The sequence below is a fragment of the Acomys minous genome (assembly GCF_964271855.1).
Source record: "Acomys minous genome assembly, chromosome: 8".
NCBI lineage: Eukaryota > Metazoa > Chordata > Mammalia > Rodentia > Muridae > Acomys > Acomys minous.
In genome coordinates, this window is record NC_140489.1 from 110,483,526 (window position 1) to 110,502,289 (window position 18,764).

Below are 18,764 nucleotides of genomic sequence, written 5' to 3' on the forward strand. Positions count from 1 at the left end.
GGGGAAAGTGGTGGGGAGAGAGTAGAGGGAGGACCGTGGGGGAGGGGCGGGAGGGGTGATGGTATAATGTAGGGGTGGGCTGTTTACTGTGCAAAGAATGACTGGAAGAAGCAACTCAATTTGGAAATGCTGCACGTATTTTTAAAATCAGTAATAGAGATTTCCTTTCCTTAAAAAAGAAGAGAAAGTCAGGCAGTGATGTCCACAGAGTGGGTTCCAGGACAGCCAGGGCTACGCAGAGAAACCTTGTCTTGAAAGACCAAAAGAAAAGAAAAGAAAAGAAAAGGAAAGAAGAAAGAAAGAAAGAAAGAAAGAAAAAGCTGGGAAATGTGGGTAGGCTTTCCAGTAGTTAAAATGTTTTATGAATTATTTAGAAGTTTTGAAATTCTTAGAATTAAACAATCTCTGCATTGCAGATTTTAATATGCAGTCACAAAAAGTCCTTTGCAAGTGTCACTGAAGTGCACCAAGACGGTGCTAACAGCGCGTGAGCAGCTGCACACGAACAAGAAACCACTGAGCGGCAACACCCTGCCACACCTGAGGTCACATCATGCTTTTCTATCTTGAGCTGCTCAGTGTGTTTTCTGGCTTTCATAGGACTTGCATGGTTTTTGTTACCAGGAACTGTGCCTCTGTGTGTGTAGTGTTAGTACATAGTATTTCTGAGGACTGAGTGCAGGCGAAGGAAGGGAACAGATTATAAAATAAATCACTTTAACACCAGAAGACCATCAAAGCTGGGGCATTGATTACATAAGCAAGCCTTCAGTAAAAATCAAAACAGACTTTCCTCGTCTGCCAGCTCAGAGAATCACTGTGAATCTCTTCAGGTTGTGGTTTCTTCTCTCAAGATTTCTTGGCAAGAAAATTATTTCAGTAAGGGAGTGGAGTCTTCTCTCGTGTCCTCACTGAGTGATGGCACCAGTAGTAAGTGTTAGCTCTGTAAAAACCATAGTTGTTTGTTAGCACTGTCTTCTGTGAAAACACAGTTTACTTATGTTATGGATTCATGACAGGGTCCGCCATAACTGGAAAGCATTGCCTTAAGATGGCATTTCCTTCTCAGTGTGGGCAACGGGTGTAAGTGGTATTAAATCTAAGCACCTTGAAAAAGTCTCATTGAAACCGTTATCAGAAACATGTCTGTCATTCTGTAGTCCCAGTTCAGGTGTGACAAGAGGAAAACTCGTGTTGCCAGTGTCCCTGGTTTTCCGTAAGAGGTATTTGAACTAGGAGGAGCAGGAACGTTAAGAACGGAGCCTGACTAGTGTTTCTTATGCTTGTTACATTTTTCTGAACTGGCTCCCTTAAAGAAGCTGGTTTTTTAAAAGATGTTTCTTCTTCTTGTTTTCAACCATGTGTACTTGCGTGGGCATGTCCACGTGCGTGCAGCTACTGATGGAGGTCAGACGACGGTATCAGCTCTCTTAAGGATGGAATTACAGGAAGCTGTGAGCTGCCCAGCGTGGGTGCTGGGAATGGACCTCAGGCCCTCTACAAAATCAGTACTTGCTCTGAACCATTGAGCCACCTCCCCAGCCCCAAGGCTGGCTTTATAATCCACTTTATTACCACCTGTTCCATCCCGTGACAAGCACTTGGACTGGTCGGTCTCACTTTCGGAGTGTCGGACATGGCCTGTGTCTCTCACTGCGTTGTAGCCCTGTGTGTTGTGGTCATTCCCCGCTTTGGTGCAGGTAGCGTTGGGCGCCAGTAGTGGGTCCTAAATCATGTTGGAGTTGATAGCCTCCATTGCACCTCATTTCCTTCTCTCAGTGGTATGTGATGTTTGATGTTAATATTAGCTGCCTTGGCGAATTGTGTTCTACGGTAAGAAAAATGTTACCCTAAGTTTTCTTCTGAGATCGACAGATGTAACTCATAATATACCTCCAGTGAACATGGCAGGGTTGAAGAAGCTTTGCTTAAAATTTAAAAGTGTGTGTGTGTGTGTGTGTGTGTGTGTGCGCGCGCACGCGTGCATGCATACCTGTGCATATAAAAGTCAGAGAGCAACCCTGGGTATCGTTACTCAGACACCATCCACTCTTCTTCTGAGAAAGGGTCTGGTTGGCCAGCATCTCTCAGGGATCCCCCATCACTTCCTCCCCAGCACTGGGATTACAGATACACACCTGACTTCCATGGGTTTCCCCATGTGTGCAGCATGCAGCATGCACTTTACTGACTAAACTGTCTCCCAAGCCCTGCTCTGCCAATTAAGTATATTTTAGGAATCCTAGCTGGTGCCTGGCACCCAGGCACTGTGGATTTTTTAAAATTATTGTCACAAATGTGACTATTTAATTCCTACATGTGTGGCTATATTTCAGGATTCCCGGTGACTAAGAGGAGGTTACGTTGCATTCGTATGTACAGTTTCTGTCCAAAGCTGCCTTTCCCAAATGAAAGCCTCACACTTGGATGCCCATCTCATTTTTTTTTTTTTATTTCAAAGCCTTTGAACGATGTGGTGAGCAAACCAGTCTCTGCATAATTGTTTTGCAGACGAGGACTGGGACGATGACCAGCTGCTTGGTTTTGAACCCTGCAATGAAAATCTTATCTCGGGCTGCAATATAATCAATGGGAAATGCGAATGTGACACCATCCGAACCTGCAACAATCCCTTCGAGTTTCCAAGGAAGGATATGTGCCTTTCAGCATTAAAGAGGATCGAAGGTAAGTGTGCCGTTTCGTGTGTGTTTACTGCCTGCTTATAAGGCCAAACACCTTGCAGTGATAGCAAGGACAGCCTTACAGAGTCCTGAGATGCATACCGTGTTTCAAGGCTGGTGCAGTCTGAGGTGTGTGTGTGTGTGCTTCCCGGAAGTGTGCGATGGTGTGCTGTCATCTTGTGAGCAGGGTGCCTTTTGCCAGCTGGCCTAGGTCACCTCTGCATAATGGGTGATTTCATGAGTGGTGTGCTTGGGATCAGCAGCTGTTGTCACTAGTCCATTCTGCTTGATTGACCCTAGCGTGGTGTGCTGCTAATTAGAAAGATGGCTCATCTGGCAGAGAGGAGGGAAGGAGTGGGCCTTTACAGTGAAAGCTAGTCTTAATTTCGCCAGGAGCCAGAATCAGGCAGGTAAGAGTGGATCGTGAGACACTTCATCTCTGGAGAGAAGTCAGAAATTACATTAAAGTAACAAGACAATTATACTAAGAGGGCTCAGAAATTTTGTCTGTTTCTGCATATAACCTAGAAAAAGCAATCGATAACTTGAAAATATATTTGTAAGCCTAGAAATCCCAAGAGAAGTACCCAGAGATTGTTGCTAGAGCTCACAACAAAAATGAAGAGGAGGGAGACCTGGATGTCAGCTCAGCCTGGGCAGCACTGAGTTTTCCGTCAGCCCCCAATTCTTCTGGTGGGGCGGGATGAGAGAAAAAGAGTGTTAACAGGAGACAGTCTTAAATTCACCCTCTTCCTTTAGAATGTTGTCATTCTAAGAATGACAAAACTTGCAGTTTGTAATAACAAGGGTTTTCAAGTGTCCAAAAATCAAGGCCATGGGGCAGTAGAGCAGGACCGAGGCTTCTGGAATGTATTAGAATTACAACGTATAGATTTATTAAACTGCTGTAAATAATAAGGCATTTGTAATAACCTATAAAATAGTGCTGATCTTGACATTTCTCGGAACTACTTAATCATTGAGAGGATATAGTGGAAAATAATAGACATAAAATATGAACTATAGTGAGTAGTAGTATTTTGTGGTACAGGTGACTGAACCCAGGCAGGGAGTGACGTGTGCTGGGCAAGGGACTTGCCGATGACTCCTTCTTTATTGTTATTATTTTATTTATTCTTCTCTCATATATTACATCTCAGCCACAGTTTCTCCTTCCTCCACTCCTCCTGGTGCCCTCACGCAGTTCCTCTCTACCCCTGGTCCAGCCCTCTTTTGTTTCAGAGAGAGAGAGAGAGAGAAAGAAAGAGAGAGAGAGAGAGAGAGAGAGAGAGAGAGAGAGAGAGAGAAGGCCTCCCAGGGATATCACCACAAACCCTCATGCCAAGGCTGGATAAGGCAACCCAGTAGGAGGGGAAGGGTCCCAAGTGCAAGCACGAGAGTCAGAGACAGCACCTGCTCCCACTGTTTGAAGTCCCACATGAAGACCAAGCTTCACAACCATAACCTGTATGCAGAGGGCCTAGCTCAGATCTCACAGGGTCCAGGAGTGTGGCTTCAGTCACTGTGAGCTCCGCTTAGTTGATTCTGTGAACTGACATCTCCCCCAAGCCTGACAAAAGGTTTTAGACATACAGAGAGTAGTTAACTAACATCCACTCTAGTCCTTAAGGTTGTGCAATTGTTGGCTCAATGTAGATGACTTACAAGGTTATCCGTCCTGTAAACACCTAGGGTTGTACATGGCTGGGTCACAGGACTACACTTAAAACAGATATACTCATATTTTAAAAGTCAGATGAAATGAAATACTATGGCAGATTAAGTCAGCCACTTCCTGCAGTTCTTACGTTTATGAAACCACTTTATTCCAGTATTGCCAGTGCTCTGCAGTGCCTGTCACTCAGCTGCTTTGCAGTCACCCTACTAATGTCCTGCTCCTGAGTGTAGCCTCCCCACAGCCGTCTGGGTTGCTTGAGATGTACCAGATTCAATAAGAAAGTTCTGTCACCAGACCTGCTATCCGTTCATGTATAATTAGGACAATTTCATTTGTAACGAGTAAGGCATTTGTTCACGACCTGCAGAATGACTCTCAAAAAGTGACTGTACAGTGACTGTAGAGGATACGTCTGTCCTCTCTTGACATCCCCGCCCCCCCCCCAGTAATTGCTGTGTCTAGTTAAATTCCTTTCCTAAAAAAAGGACAAGCTTGTTTTGTCAGAAGGCCTTCATGCAAACCAAAGGTAGAATTGATGGAGGTCATTGAAGGTTACATGCTCTGTTGTTCAAAATAAGGCAGTTGGTAGTTTTCCAGATCGGTTCAAGAACTCAGGATTGGGGGGGGGTTCCCCTTTCTGAGGAGTAATTTTGAAAAAAACAAACAAACAAACCAACCAAGACAAAACATTGTTAGACATGTAAATATTAAAGATGATCTTGGCCGTGTGTATGATCAAGTCATTAAGACTGTTAGAAGCTTGAATGCATAGTTGAAATCCTACAGGCACCTGATGGTCGTCAAAGAGTCACCTAGAATTGTATGTTAAGATACAGTGGAAGGTAAACTCTGCCTGAATAATGCATTTCAGAACAGAAAACAACCTGAACTGAAAAAAGCAATTCTGAACTGAGAATTTGCGTGACTTACATGTGAGACACTAGGAGAACGGGGGGGGGGGGGGGGGGACGACGGACGGACGGGACGACACACACGGACACAAGGTTTGCTTTCCTGCTGGTAGCCGGTAGTAGACTTACACAGCGTGCTCCGTGCTGTGCAGTGAGCATTTTGAAAAGGAAGCAGAGACATAGAGGACTTTAGAAAGCTATCCTTGATTTTGGCTACAAGCGCTTAGGAGTAATGTTAGACAATGTGTACTTTCTCACTGACTGAGGAAAGATGGGCAGCTGTGTATTGACATATGGTATTTTCTATCACTGTCTTGTACTCAGTGGGCAAATCAAGTGCCGTGAAAAGAGTCTTCGTGGAGGAAACGAGAACTGAGTTTATCTCTGAGAAATTTGCTGAGTAATTCTACAGAAGGGAGAGTGTAAAGGCAAGCTTGGGCAGAAAGATGGTATCCATAGGAGTCTTTGGAATTGGTTGAATCACTGAGCTTTGTTGACAGATGTGAACAGATAGAGAAGGGGGGAACTCCCAGATTTGGGAGGGTGATTATCATAATAAATCCGTACTGAATGATGGTCGAGGTGGATTTTTAGGCCGGGTGGTCCTTAGGATTTACACAGGATTTGCTAAGTGTGGGGTGCAAGGAGAGCAGAGATTGGTTGAGAAGTACTTCCAAAGTATCCATGGAGAATCAATGGAAGAAAATGGGACTGATGGGAAGAGGGGGGAGAAGGGGGGGAGGGAGGGAGAGAGAGAGAAAGGGGGGGGGGAGAAATCTGAAGTAGAGATGAAGGGTGATGAGTCACAGTCCAAGGAGAATGTGGTGACCTCTATGATACCACATCCATGATCTGGGCACATGGAGCATTTTTTAGGAAAACCAGTGTAACATGAACGGGCATAATAAAGGAGAAAGAATAGTTAGCACACCAGAAGTGACACGCAAGGAGCTGTGCAGTGAACGTGCTGCCAGGAGGGGTGAATCCTCTTAACTAAGTGAAAAACTCATACACAGTTGTTGGCACCAGAATGGCAAAATGGAATATATCATTTTAACTGATTGTTAAGTAATTGAATAGAACTGCTCTGTTACTTAGTTTTGTTTTCCCTAAAGCTTGCAGGACTGTTTGTAATAGAGCTGGTTGGTCAGCCCTTTCCCAGAAGGGGAGCTGCCTCAAAGCAGAAATCCTGAGATAAGGAAATGACGGAAAGGGAGGTGACGGACAGGATTATAGTCTTACAGCTCTGGACTATTAGGATCCAGAAGAGCCCTTCCCTCCGCCAGCGCTCACAGTGGACCCTCAGGGGCGTTCCCCATCCCTAGAACAACTACTTAGCCCTCCTGCCTTCCTCATGGGGCCTTGCTCAGCCAGAAGCTGCACGGTGTGCACATGCCACTGCGCCCCCTGCCTCCTGGGGCCACTCTGTTCTACCATTAGGCGGAGGACTTCTTCTGTATGGCTTTATGGGCGCAGGAGCATAAACCACATCGTGCCTGGCAAGTTTGAATTTCATTTTTAAACAAAAGAAGTGTTACAACTGTCCTAAGACAGAGTTGGTTTATGCAGAGTTTCCTCTCTGTATTTATTTTCCTGCCGCTGCTTAAAACAATTAAGCTTGGTTGTTATGTCACAGGGCTTTATTCTCTGAGGCCAAGCTGATTTTGGTAGAGACAGACAGCATCTATTCTTGCTTTTGTTTGCTTGTTGGTTTGTGGTGTGGTTTTTCCTTTTGGGTTTTAAGGACTCCAGAGCGTTAACTTTTAACTATTCTATTATTTCAGTTCCGTCTGAGGAAATGGTATTGGTTCGGTTCTCCAAACACATTTCCCCCCAGCAGGCTCAGGTGCCCGGGCTAGCTTTTACCTCTGATGGCTCTCTTTCTCCTGGTCTGCTGACTCCGGTACAAGCTGTGCTCTGTGGCCTCTTGGTCAGGACTCTGGGTTCTTGGTGGCATTTGTAATGTTTGTCACTAAACAAGAATTAACCAGTATTTTGAAAGCAATATTGTACTGTGTGCTTTCATAGAGCTTTCTCTGAGCAATTTTTTTTAACGTGTCTATGAGGTAGAAGTAGGGGGCACTCAGAGAAAACACCCACAGAAAAATGTGGTAACGTGGACGCCCTGCACCACCTTTTCTCCCTCATGCATCAGTGCAAGGAATTCCCTTCTGTTTTCCCTTGCCTGAGGAGACACTTCCGGCCGCAGGAAGAAGGCTGTGTCCTGTCACCTAAGTGTGGGGAAGGCAGAAGCCCTGTTCTTCTCCTCAGCACGTTCTCTCCTAGGCTGGATCTGTGAGAGGGCCTGGTGTCTCCAGGTTTCCTTGGCTCTCTTCATTCACCAAGGCTCACCTCCAGCAGGGGACTATGCTTGGTCAAGCAGCCCTCCCCCACCCCAGGAAGGGCTCCTGCTGGCTCTCCCCACATTGAGTATGAGAGGCTACAGTATTTATACAGATCTACTTCCCTCCCCAGATTTGTTATGCTGCCCCTGGGAGAACATTGTGTCTTTAACCACTAGACCAAGTTTGAACACATTCTTCCATTGTTCCTCAAAATAAAGCATATGCTTCAGATTGCTTTACTTTAAATATTGATGAACAGTGGTTTCATTCTGCAGTTCAAGGGTCCTTCCAAGTAGATGTTAAGAGAAATTAAACTGCAGTGGAGCCATTTTACCTGTTGTTATTGTTAACGGGCTACAAGATGGCGTGGTGGGGAAGGGTGCTTGCTGCCCAGCTTGATGATCCGAGTTTGATCCTTGGAACCTATATGATGGAAGCAGAGAACTGACTCCTGCCCATTGTCTTCACACACACATACAATAAAAAAATGAAGAAAATTATCATCATCATCATCATCACTAGTACTATTAATATTAGTATTATAGAACCACATACTAAAGGATAAAGTAAATCCTCAAGTTAGATTCTGCAGAAATCTGTTTGTAATAGAGGTGCCCATTTGCATAGCTTGCCTGTCCTCAAAAGCACTAGAGATACAGCTAAAACCTCATGTCCTTGGATTTTCCTGTGAATTACACCAATATATTCTACATGCTATTAAATATCAGTGCTCCCAAATATTGCCTAATGTAATGTTGACTATAATAGAAACAATAACATTGTGACTATTAACTCACAGGTCGTAGAAACAGTTATGCATTGCTGCTGGTTATTCTAGAACTTGATTTAGCCGAGTTGAACTCACACTTAGAAAGTTCTTTGAACAACTTGCGACTCTGTTATTCTGTTGACAAGATGATAGACAGGCTGTGTGTTGTACATCTGATGAGGTTTGTGACATCTAGGTCAGGGGCATTCCTGGCCTTTTAAAACTGCTATAAATATATTCAGTGTGTGTGTGTGTGTGTGTGTGTGTGTGTGTGTGTGTGTACACGTACACATATATGTATACACATACTTATCTCCCTTCTTCTGTCCCCCCCAAAAAAGATAAGCTCAGCATGTGTTTATCCAGAACTGCATTTTGGGGACCTTGCCTTCTCAAATTTAGGACTTCAATAGTTACAGACTCCTAATTGTTAAGTCAGGTCCTTCATTAAGATCACTCATATATTTTTTTTCCTCAAGCAGTTAGACCTTAAAGCCGTGCTGGGTATGCTTATGACTATATTGCTTTATCTCAGAGAAATTGTAATTGCCTTAAATTTTAGTTTTAAGGGAATCCAATGAATATTGCTTATCAACTTTGGAACTGCTAGCTCTTCTTGTGGCCAAGTGAAAAACACATTATCCTCACCTTCCAGATGGTGCAAGGACCTCATTACTGTCAGAGTCCCCGATGGTTTTTCCTTTGGCTGCTTAAACGCCGTTTATAAATACTTACTCTATTTATGAAAGACAGTAAGGTCATTATGCCATTTAAAATCTGTATCACTGCCTCATTCTTTTTGTAAAGACAATCATGAATTGATAATATGATATGCCATTCTTTAAAAAAAAAAGTTACCAGTAAGAATTTGCAAATAAACCATCACACAGCAAACTTAACCAAACTACAAGTCTGTGTAGCTCAGTGAACTTCTATCCAGTTAAGTCACTCTGTTTTTTCATTTGGGGAAAATAAATGCATATATATGAAGAGACATATATATATATAAATAAGTATGTATATCTTTACGTGACTTTAACCCCTATTTCATTTTAAATTTCAACAGTGGTAGAGGAAAGAAAATAGAATCAAACTAAAATTTTGGAACAGTAAACTTTTAACTTAGGTTAATGCTTAAATCAGTATTTTAAAATTGTGTGTTATGGGCACAGACTTTAGAAGAATTATTGTTAAACACACATTTGAGCTCATTGCAGTTTGATGGTCTGATAAGTGATACAAGAAAAACAGAAAAGGGCTACCAAAAGGCGGAAATCAGTGTCAGGTATCTGGGAAATAAAAACAGGAAACTCCAGGAACTTGGCGTCAGACCAGTTGGAGGGAGCAGTTGCTTGGATAGTCGTGCCTGCATTTTAGCTGCGGGGTGCTCTTACAGTGGCCTAACCCTTCTGTGGGGTTGTGGTTTCTTGGGCCCCTCGAGGAGATAGGAGAAAGTCCTGATTAAAGATTTTGTGTACCTCTTGGTAAGAGAAGCGTGAGTGGTGAGCTGGAGAGGAAAACTTGGTCCTGCTGCACTGGGGACCCAGGGAGGAGTCAGTGTAAAATGAGCGTTCACGTTGACATTTGAGCGACACTTTCCAGGCATGCGCTATAGGGAGTACCCGTAGGTCCTGCACCATCCGCCAACTCTTCCCTCTCCTTTTCCGTCTTAACCTTTCTAAGACCATGCACAGCTATTCGCTTTGAAGCCATCCCCTCTGTCCTAAGCTGTGCTCAGTTCAACCAAATATCCACCCCCCCCCACCCCGTCCTTTTTCCATGTCTAACCTCAGGTTAACGCAGTACCAGACGTAGCGGAGAGCAGTTCTTGCTACCCACGTATATTATTTTAAATGTCTTGTCTAAAAATGTACACACTATGCATTTTTAAGAACGCATCAATTATTGTTGCCAAAAAGATAAAGTGCATCCTGGCCTCTTCAGCTAGGGAAGTGGTTCTCTTTTAGACACAGGTTTAAACTTTTATTCCCACCTACAGGGACCGCCTACCAGATGTTGATACAATGCCTGGCTTCAGCAGGTTGAAGTTTTCTCTCCTGAGCATGTCCGAGGTCCCTCATGTGCTTGCTCTTTCTGACTTGGCTGGAGATGACCTCACAGTTATTCTTAGGGCTCAGCATGTGCTCCATCAAACAGAACTGCTGAGTGGCTGCCCAGCCCAGCTGTGTCCACCTGAACCTTGGCCCGCACAAAAGGGTTTCCTAATATGAGCAAAGGCTATAGAATCCCAGCCCTCTGAGCGAGCGGCCACACTGACCACTAAGTGAAGAGCACTAAGTCGTGATGCCCAGCGAGGAGTCGGAGCTGGCTCTGCAGTGCTGCTGCGGCTCTCCTGTCCCTGCAGAGCTGGACAGCTGTTCTGAGCTTGGTCTTCTCCATCAACCAGAGGGTGTAAACCACCGCAGGTTTCCTGGCCGTTTTTATACGTGTACACCAGGCCATTCCAAACTCATTAATTAACGTCATTTGTATTCCCAAGCCATTATCTGGGGCTGTGTATCTTTCACCTAAGCTAGGCAATTTATATTTGTTCTTTTTACTTGAGAGAGAGGACCAAAAAAAAAGTTGATAAGAAGTGCAAGCATGAGTTTTTTGTTTGTTTGGTTGGTTTTTTTTTTTTTAGCACAGTGGCTTTAGCAAGAGCCTGCTTTCAGTCAAAAACTGATTATTGAAAGCCTGGCAGTGGTGGCACTCAGGAGGCAGAGGCAGGCAAATCTCTGGGTTTGAAGCCAGCCTGCTCTACAGAGAGATTCCAGGATAGTCATGGCTACCCAGAGAAATGCTGTCTCGAAAAAAAACAAAAACAAAAACAAACCCCCAAACTGATTATTGCAAATATCCTAACAGCCTGTCAGTGTAGGTAAGGATTCGTTGGTGGGTTTGTTTTCTGCTCTCCCAGGCTTGCTAGTATCACATGCTTACTAATATCTTGGTTAAGATGTCACCGGAGGGGGAAGATTCCTTTGAATATAGAAAGTGTGTTTTTAAGAATAAAAATGGACAAATCATTATTAATGAAAAGGGCTAGGGTTGAATGCATACAGTGCCACACAAATAAACCTTCGTGCAAAGCTAGTTTCTTCCACTTGCAGCTGGAGGTCACTAGGACCAGCCTTATGTGAAAAGTGTGAGGGTCACTTCTTCTGTCCCTTTCCCAACTGACCATCCCGTTCTGTTCTTGCAGTTTTTATGTCAACTTCAGAACCCCAGCCTCATGGGGTTCTCTCTCTTTATACACTTTCTCACAATTCAGGAAAATGTTCACCTAGGCATAGACAGGACAGCCAGATGCAAACGGAATGGTGCAAAACATGCTCCTTCCGGGAGATGGACAGTCATCATCATCATCAACAACAATAACAACAAATCCACTGAACTGAATTTTAATTAGTTTCAAAGCCCTTCTGCGATCCATAGACATGCTATGTTTACCTCTGGAACGGATGCCTCTGTCCGCTTTGTGAATTTTCTCAAGAAAGTCATTTGAGAGTTCTTGAAAATTCAACCGTTGGTTAAAATTTTTAGAGATGCCCTTCCTACTAATAAATTTGATTTACCCCCTGGTACACAGTGACTTCGGCTAGGCACACAGCAGCCTGGGGCGCTCAGCCTGGGGCACTCAGATACTTTCTTTTTGTACAGGGTTCTTGTAATGGTGTATAGCCGCCGAGACAAGTAGAGCGGGGCTCAGTGGGTTGCTGATGCCTGCCGCTGAAGTCTTGGACATTGTCTTTCGTAGGGCACCTTCCTGCTTTTGATTTGTGACCTCAGTTGCTAAGTGTTTTTTGCATCAGGAGGAAGTGACAGCAATAAGGGGGTGACCGCAGAGCTGGGGAGGGGAAGGGATTAACACAAGATGAATTAATGTTTGTGTGGTTTTCAGCGGCTGGAATGTTCCTCTGAATCAAGGATGTAGTCTTTGTTTCTGGATGACAACTTCCTAGTTTTCCAACGGCTAGGGAAACTTTTTATTCTTTTCTCTGTCCGTGGAAGTCCTTTTTTTTTTTTTTTTTAATTTCCCGAAAAGCAAGTACAGTGTTTTCTGCTTATCAGTGGCCTTTCTTTTCCTGTTCCAATAACAAGAGAACAATACAGGAATTTAATAATGTTTAAAGACTGATACCGCTTTCTTCTAATGTGTCCGTGTATTCGCCTGAGGATGAAGTTGAGGTTTATGAGGGAGAGGAAAGCTGTTCGCTGGTATAATAAACCAAAAGTGTCATCTGTCATTTTTTCCTCCTTCTTCTTTTCCCTTTCATCCAATTTAGAAGATGAAATGGCTTTTATTTTTCTCTTTAAAAATGTCTTCTGGAGTTCTGTTTTTAAAAGTGCAGAAAATGTTTACAAGATTTGTAAGCACACTGACTGAGCCTGCCAGAAGGGCCAGTAAAGGTGTCTGGAGGATGTCCCAGTCTTATTTATGTGTTTATATTATATTAAAGATCGTTATTTACTGTTCACAGGCTTTGGCAAAAGGAAAACAAGTCCAGCCTTCTTCGAAGAGCTTTTAAAGTTACCAGCAGGTTGTGTCTTTGCAACAGTAGATGTGAAAGAACACTACCGAGAGTGTTAGTGCATTTTGTGAGGTATATAGACTTTCAAATGATTGCTACAGATGTACTTGAAATCTGGTGACCTGCCTCTTGGTGGTCATCCCAGGTGCTTTGACCTCAAGGGACCTTACACCCTTCTCTGGTGCGTGAAACAGAATCTTAGGTTCTCAGTTGTGTCTGGTCCAGCTCTAGGTAACTAACCAGTCAGGTTTTTAAAAGTGCCTACATGCTTCCCACATGACATTTACAGTGATGTTTATCTCTGCTTTAGTGAGGAGAAGGTAAGATTTGCACACTCTCAGTGCCCGTTGGCGCTCTGCTTGCTAATCAAACTGGAATCTTCTAAATGCTTTCCTGTTGAGAGCCAGCTTGTCTCTGTCCATCAGGAATGTTGCAAATGAAGTTGTGCTGTAGTCTTGTTGTATAACTGAATGTGACGTGGACCTTAAAAATGCTATCTACAAGTTCTTTTGTGTCTCTCTGCCGGGGACCGGTGTCTGTTAAATGCTGTGGGGAGTCTGTTGACTGCATCAAGGATGAAACAAGGATGTAAGAGCAAATGTGTATATATGTGACTAATAGGAAATACATGGAAATTAGTGTGACTGTCTTATTAGTTCTACCGTGTGTGTGTGTGTGTGTGTGTGTGTGTGTGTGTGTGTGTGTGTGTGTATGGGCACGTGCGTGCATCCACATATGTGCCATAAAATAAAACAAAGCTGATAAAAGTGCTACAGTCCCCGGTTATGAGTTTCCTGGAAGCTCTTCTCCCCTTTGATGGTCGTGGATTTCCTGCTAACCCCTGGCCGTATGCACATTCCAGACATTCCCTTTAAGAGCCGGTGTGATTTTTATACACTTCGTAAACATCTGAGGGAGAAAGAACAAGCTATAACTCTTCAAATAAATATTATCCTTCCACTTTCATTTGCCTTATCACTGGGACAGCCACGCCCAGGTTTGCTATTAAACTATGTTGTCTATCTGCTTCCCACATGCCAGCGAAGCTGGCCCTATTGAGCAGCAAAGGAAACACAGCAGATAAAGCTGAATGCTGTCTTCCTTCTGTTGACATTTCTAGAGCAACAAGTCAGAAAGTTTGTCTCCTCCGCATAGACAAAGAGTGCCATGGGCTGCGCTCAGATGGCGTACCCATTGGTAACCATGATGACTCCCAGAAGAGTTACTTAGAACATTCCATAATTCTGGAAAGCAGAAGAGTGACTATTAACTTACAACTTCGTGCTTCATTTTTCTGTATATATGGCGAGGAAAAAGTGGAGACAAAGGCAAAGCTAATGTGGGATGTTGGGTCTTCCAGTCTCAGAGCCAAGGCCGTTCTAGCTCTCTCCCCAGGTCAGCAGTTCTCAACCTGTCTCTTAGGGCCCCTTCAGGAGACCCAGCAACCCCTTCAGGAGGATCTCCTAAGACTACCAGAAAGCACAGATATTTGTATTACAATTTGTAACATTAGCAGCATTACAGGTATGAAGTAGCAGCAACAATAGTTTTCCGGTTGGGGGTCACCACAGCATGAGGAACTGTATTAAAGTGTCGCAGCATTAGGAAGGTTGTGGGCCACTGCTCTAAGTGAAGGCTTGTCTTGGCGAAGCCTCTGTATTTGGCCATTCTTATGGTGGGAGCAGTTTGTGTGTCTTACGGCATTGAAATCTTCACAGCATCTCAGAGTTATATCACTCCTTAGCTCAGAGGGATTTAAAAAAAAAAACCAAAAACAAAATCCTGCACTCACTCTGATGTGTCCTGGATTTGTGCTATAAGTTCCTTAGTAACCATCCAGCAAGATTCCTTCTGTTTCAGACTTGTTTCTGAAAACTTCAGTCATAAGCAGCGAATGGACGCACTCGATGGCCATTTGTTTACAGTAATAGTTGATTTTTCTTGTATTTCCTGTGGCAGAGGCACTGTTTTGTTCTACCTGGAAACATGTTTCATCCTTACACATCTTAGGTGAGGCAGCTCCTATGAAGAGAAATATCAATACAGCTCGTGTCATTTACTGTTATCTGAAGCATCAAAAATAAGAGACTGTTTCCCAAAGTGTTATAATCGCAACACATAAACACACCAAGGCATAAGAAGGTAGTAAGTGGGAACCCGCTATAGGAATGGCTCCCTGACGCTCTGAAGGGACCTGGGCTATCAGTGAAAAGCACTAGGAATTTAAATAAGCTGTGCTTGCAAGTAATACCAGGATTTTCCTTAAACGCTGCTGAATAAATTCCAATGTGCTAAGTGTCAGTTAAATGTGTATTGCCAGCATGCCTAATAAAATGAGAGGATGACAAAAATACCCACTTAAGGCCTTGAAATCCTGAAGTCCTTTAATGTGCTTTTGACCTTCAGTTAGACGACATAGTCACAGAGCAGAGGAAATGCCTTAAATTCTAGCATCTGGGTTTGTTTCTTTATACTTTTGGCACAGTTACAACGGTAGGCCTTTTTCTCCCCCCACCCCCCTTTTTTTTCCCACTGTACAGTCAACACAGGTTTTTCAAACAAGTGGGAAGGGACAGTCACAGGGCCAAAAGCAATGTTTCTGTTCTGTGCTGGGTGACAGGGCCTGACTGAATGGCTTTGCTGTTTCAAGGACGCCTAGAACCAAAGGCAAACAAACAGAAGCCCACACAAATGCAAATTTCATACAAAATTAGACACATAGGTGTGGGGTGTGTGTGTGTGTGTGTATGTGTGTGTGTGTGTGTGTGTGTGTGTGTGTGTGTGTGTGTGTGTGTGTGAGAATCCACCCACAAGTACCCCATCTGTGATAGAATGAATGCTGTCTTAGGCTGGGCCTGTCGCATCTGTCAGCTGTGCTCGGGTCACTCCGACTCAGGTCATCCCATGTGGCTCTTAGATCGTCCCTTGCATTTCCAGCTGTTTGAAGATTATTTCTTCAAGGGTTTTCTTTCTGTAGCTGAGAAAATAAGTTGGCTTAATTGAAGTCCTTGTAAAGTGTGTCTGTTCAGAGAGGAGTAGTTCCTGTCAGCTCATGTAGCAGTGTCGGCCAGTCTGTCATTTATCCTTAGTAAAAAGCTTTTGAGAATGAGACAGTGAGACCTGCTTCTCTTCCCGTTAGTAAAAAGTTCATACCAACACGGAAAGTTGGAAGTATGTTCACATTATCATGATTTCCCAGTTTTACATCTGACGGGTTTGTGTGTGAGAGATGCTCTTCAGACTTTGAATGGCGAAACATGACATCTCTGAAGTAGGTGGGTTTCGTGAGACCTTCCTTAGGTAGAGCGTCTTCATGCCTTTGGTGTCCATACTGTTTTATCAGTTTGTGTTGGTCTGACGTAGAGGATGTAGGGGAAATCATGTCTGGATGAACACTTATGGGCCAAATTAACAGCAGTTCTTAAAAGTAACCTTGAAAGCTGTTTTCCAAAGATACTGACTGACAAGTTTTTGTCTGAAGTAATTGTCCCCAATGTGTTCACTCACTCACACACTCACTCACTCACCCGATAGCTGTTGCACACCTGCTGTGTTCCACACAGTTCAAGATGAACAAGACAGACAAGCTAGAGGTCCTCTCACGCTTGGACTTGCAGGAAGCATAAGCAGAACTGTGTAACGGAAGTTCGTTTGCAGGGTTCTGAGACTGCGATGGGCTCAGTCCTCGCAGAGATGGCATTTAAGTTGGACTAAAAGGAGAAAGGCGTTTCCTGTGTTGTGAGCCTAGAGAAGGGGATGGAGAGAGACGGCGCTGCCGTGAAGAATACTTCTGCTCCTGACAAAGGCCCCAGCTGCAGTTCCAGGCACCCACATTGGGTAGCTCACAGCTGCCTTTAACTCCAGCGCCCCCCTGGAGCAGGGATCTCAGCACCTGTGCTTAGTATCTAAGCCCACACATAGACACACACACACACACACACACACACATACAAGTAATCAAAAGTAAATCTTAAAAACAACAACAACAAAACTATGCCCCGTGTGGTGGTGCACGACCTTAATCCCAGTGCTCGGGAGGCAGAGGCAAGTGGAGCTCTATGAGTTCGAGGCCAGCCTGGTTTACATAGCAAGCTCCAGGCCAGCCAAGGCTACATGGTGAGACCCTGTCTCAATGAAACAAGACGAAGCCTTAATAATAACAACAACAACAATAATATGAAACAACAAATAAATGATAAGCCTGGAGAGAAACATTCTAGACAGGGGAAGCACATGGAAAGTGATCCCATTGGGGGAGAAAGCTTCCAATCCAGGGAGTCAGGGCCGTTTGCTGTGGCTGGTATGTTGATGGCTGGAAAGTGGCTGAGAGGAAAGGAAGGACTCCGTTACACAGACTGTGAAATAATAAGTTTGGATTTTACCAGCAATACACTAAGAATCTGTGTCAGTGCCTTAAGTTTCAGGTGGCAGTAGTAGGAAGTGCTATTTATAACACCATCGATTCTGGCCACTCTAGAACAAAATGCTGTGCTTCCCTGGTGCTGCAGTGTGATTAGGAAAATCCCTTTCAGCACTGAAGGAAAATACTGTTGGCCAGACCACTGTGCTGGTGGAGGAGGTAGAGAGAGGGGTGTGGACTTCCTGTCCTTTGGAAATACTCTGTCGAAGTCCTGGGGGTCAGGCTAGGAGATGGATTTGAAAATGACCTCCAGTTCTCTGCCTTGAGTCCTCGGTACCATTTCCTAGATGAGACAAGGCAAAGGCTCAGTCAAAGGGACCCTTTGGAATCTGCTGAGTGTATCGGGTAGGGATGTTTTCGCAACCCTTTCTTTCTGTGTGGATGCTAATTGGACGGTAAGCCATCAAAGAGACTAGAGTATCTGGGGCACCGAAAGAAAACTGAAGATCGCAGCTTTGGGACTCCAGATTGCAACTGTCTCTTCTTCTCCTGGCCTGTCCTGTCCCCTACTTCTTCCCTGAGCCCAGGTCCCTCCCCTGATCTTTGAAGAATGATTGTTATTCTTCCCTAGGGAAGACCTAGGGATGTCAGCAAAATTTATATCCCAATTTGCTTGGCTTCTCTCTAAAATTTATTCACAGAATCCTTAAGTTTTTGACAAGGAGCACCTACTGTTTCGGGCCTGATTATTCACATGCTTAGGTCCCCTGAGAGCCAGGGCCAGCCGAGGCAAACACAAGTTGATTTACCTCAGAGCTTATGCATATTCCACAGCGCGCAGAGCCTCTCCGTTCTCTGACTGACGGTGCACATTTGAATGTGCTGGAACTCTGTTGTGCAGTCCGTGTTCTAGTCATCCCTCATGATATTATATTCTCCTTCCTGTCACCCTGGAAGCACAGACAGTGCCCGCCACATAACTAGGAGATAACGTATGGGGGGGTGGAGGGGACTGGATCACAACCAAGTTATGAAGAGGACTCACGATAAGATGAAAGCATGAATTGGACTTTATTTTATAGCCATCACGGAGGGGTGGGGTTGGGGTGGGGTGGGCGGCGTGGCGAGTGAAGAAAAAACTAACATGCAGCATGGAGAACGAGCCATTATCTCAATGAGGAACGGTAAGGCGGCAATGCGGGCAGACTGTCGAAAGGCATTCCTAAGCTTAAAACCCCTTCAAGTTTCAGAAAAGCCCCAAGGTCATGACCATGAACACCAATCACCCTGGAGCCGATAAGCAGAAACGTGGTTTCTGGAGATTGCCAGTTGGTAGGAAATAGGACACCAACTCCCATTAATAACCTTGTATTTATGTCCTGAAAAGAAAAGGCGTAGCAGCTCCAGCTCCTTCCCTCCCTCCCTCCCTCCTTCCCTTCCTCCCTCCATCCCTCCCTCCCTCTGTATTTGGGTTTAGTTTTGCCT

General features: G+C 44.3%; 1 protein-coding gene across 3 annotated transcripts in view; it reads left to right on the forward strand.

Moving 5' to 3' along the window:
• The window catches only part of CRIM1 (cysteine rich transmembrane BMP regulator 1), a 178,200-nt gene that overhangs the window by 37,169 nt on the left and 122,267 nt on the right, over positions 1-18,764 (forward strand). For all 3 annotated transcript variants that reach the window (XM_084793082.1, XM_084793081.1, XM_084793083.1), the window contains exon 2: positions 2,512-2,685. In XM_084793082.1, coding sequence (XP_084649208.1) covers positions 2,512-2,685 — 174 coding nt within the window. The remainder of the gene's footprint in view (positions 1-2,511; positions 2,686-18,764) is intronic.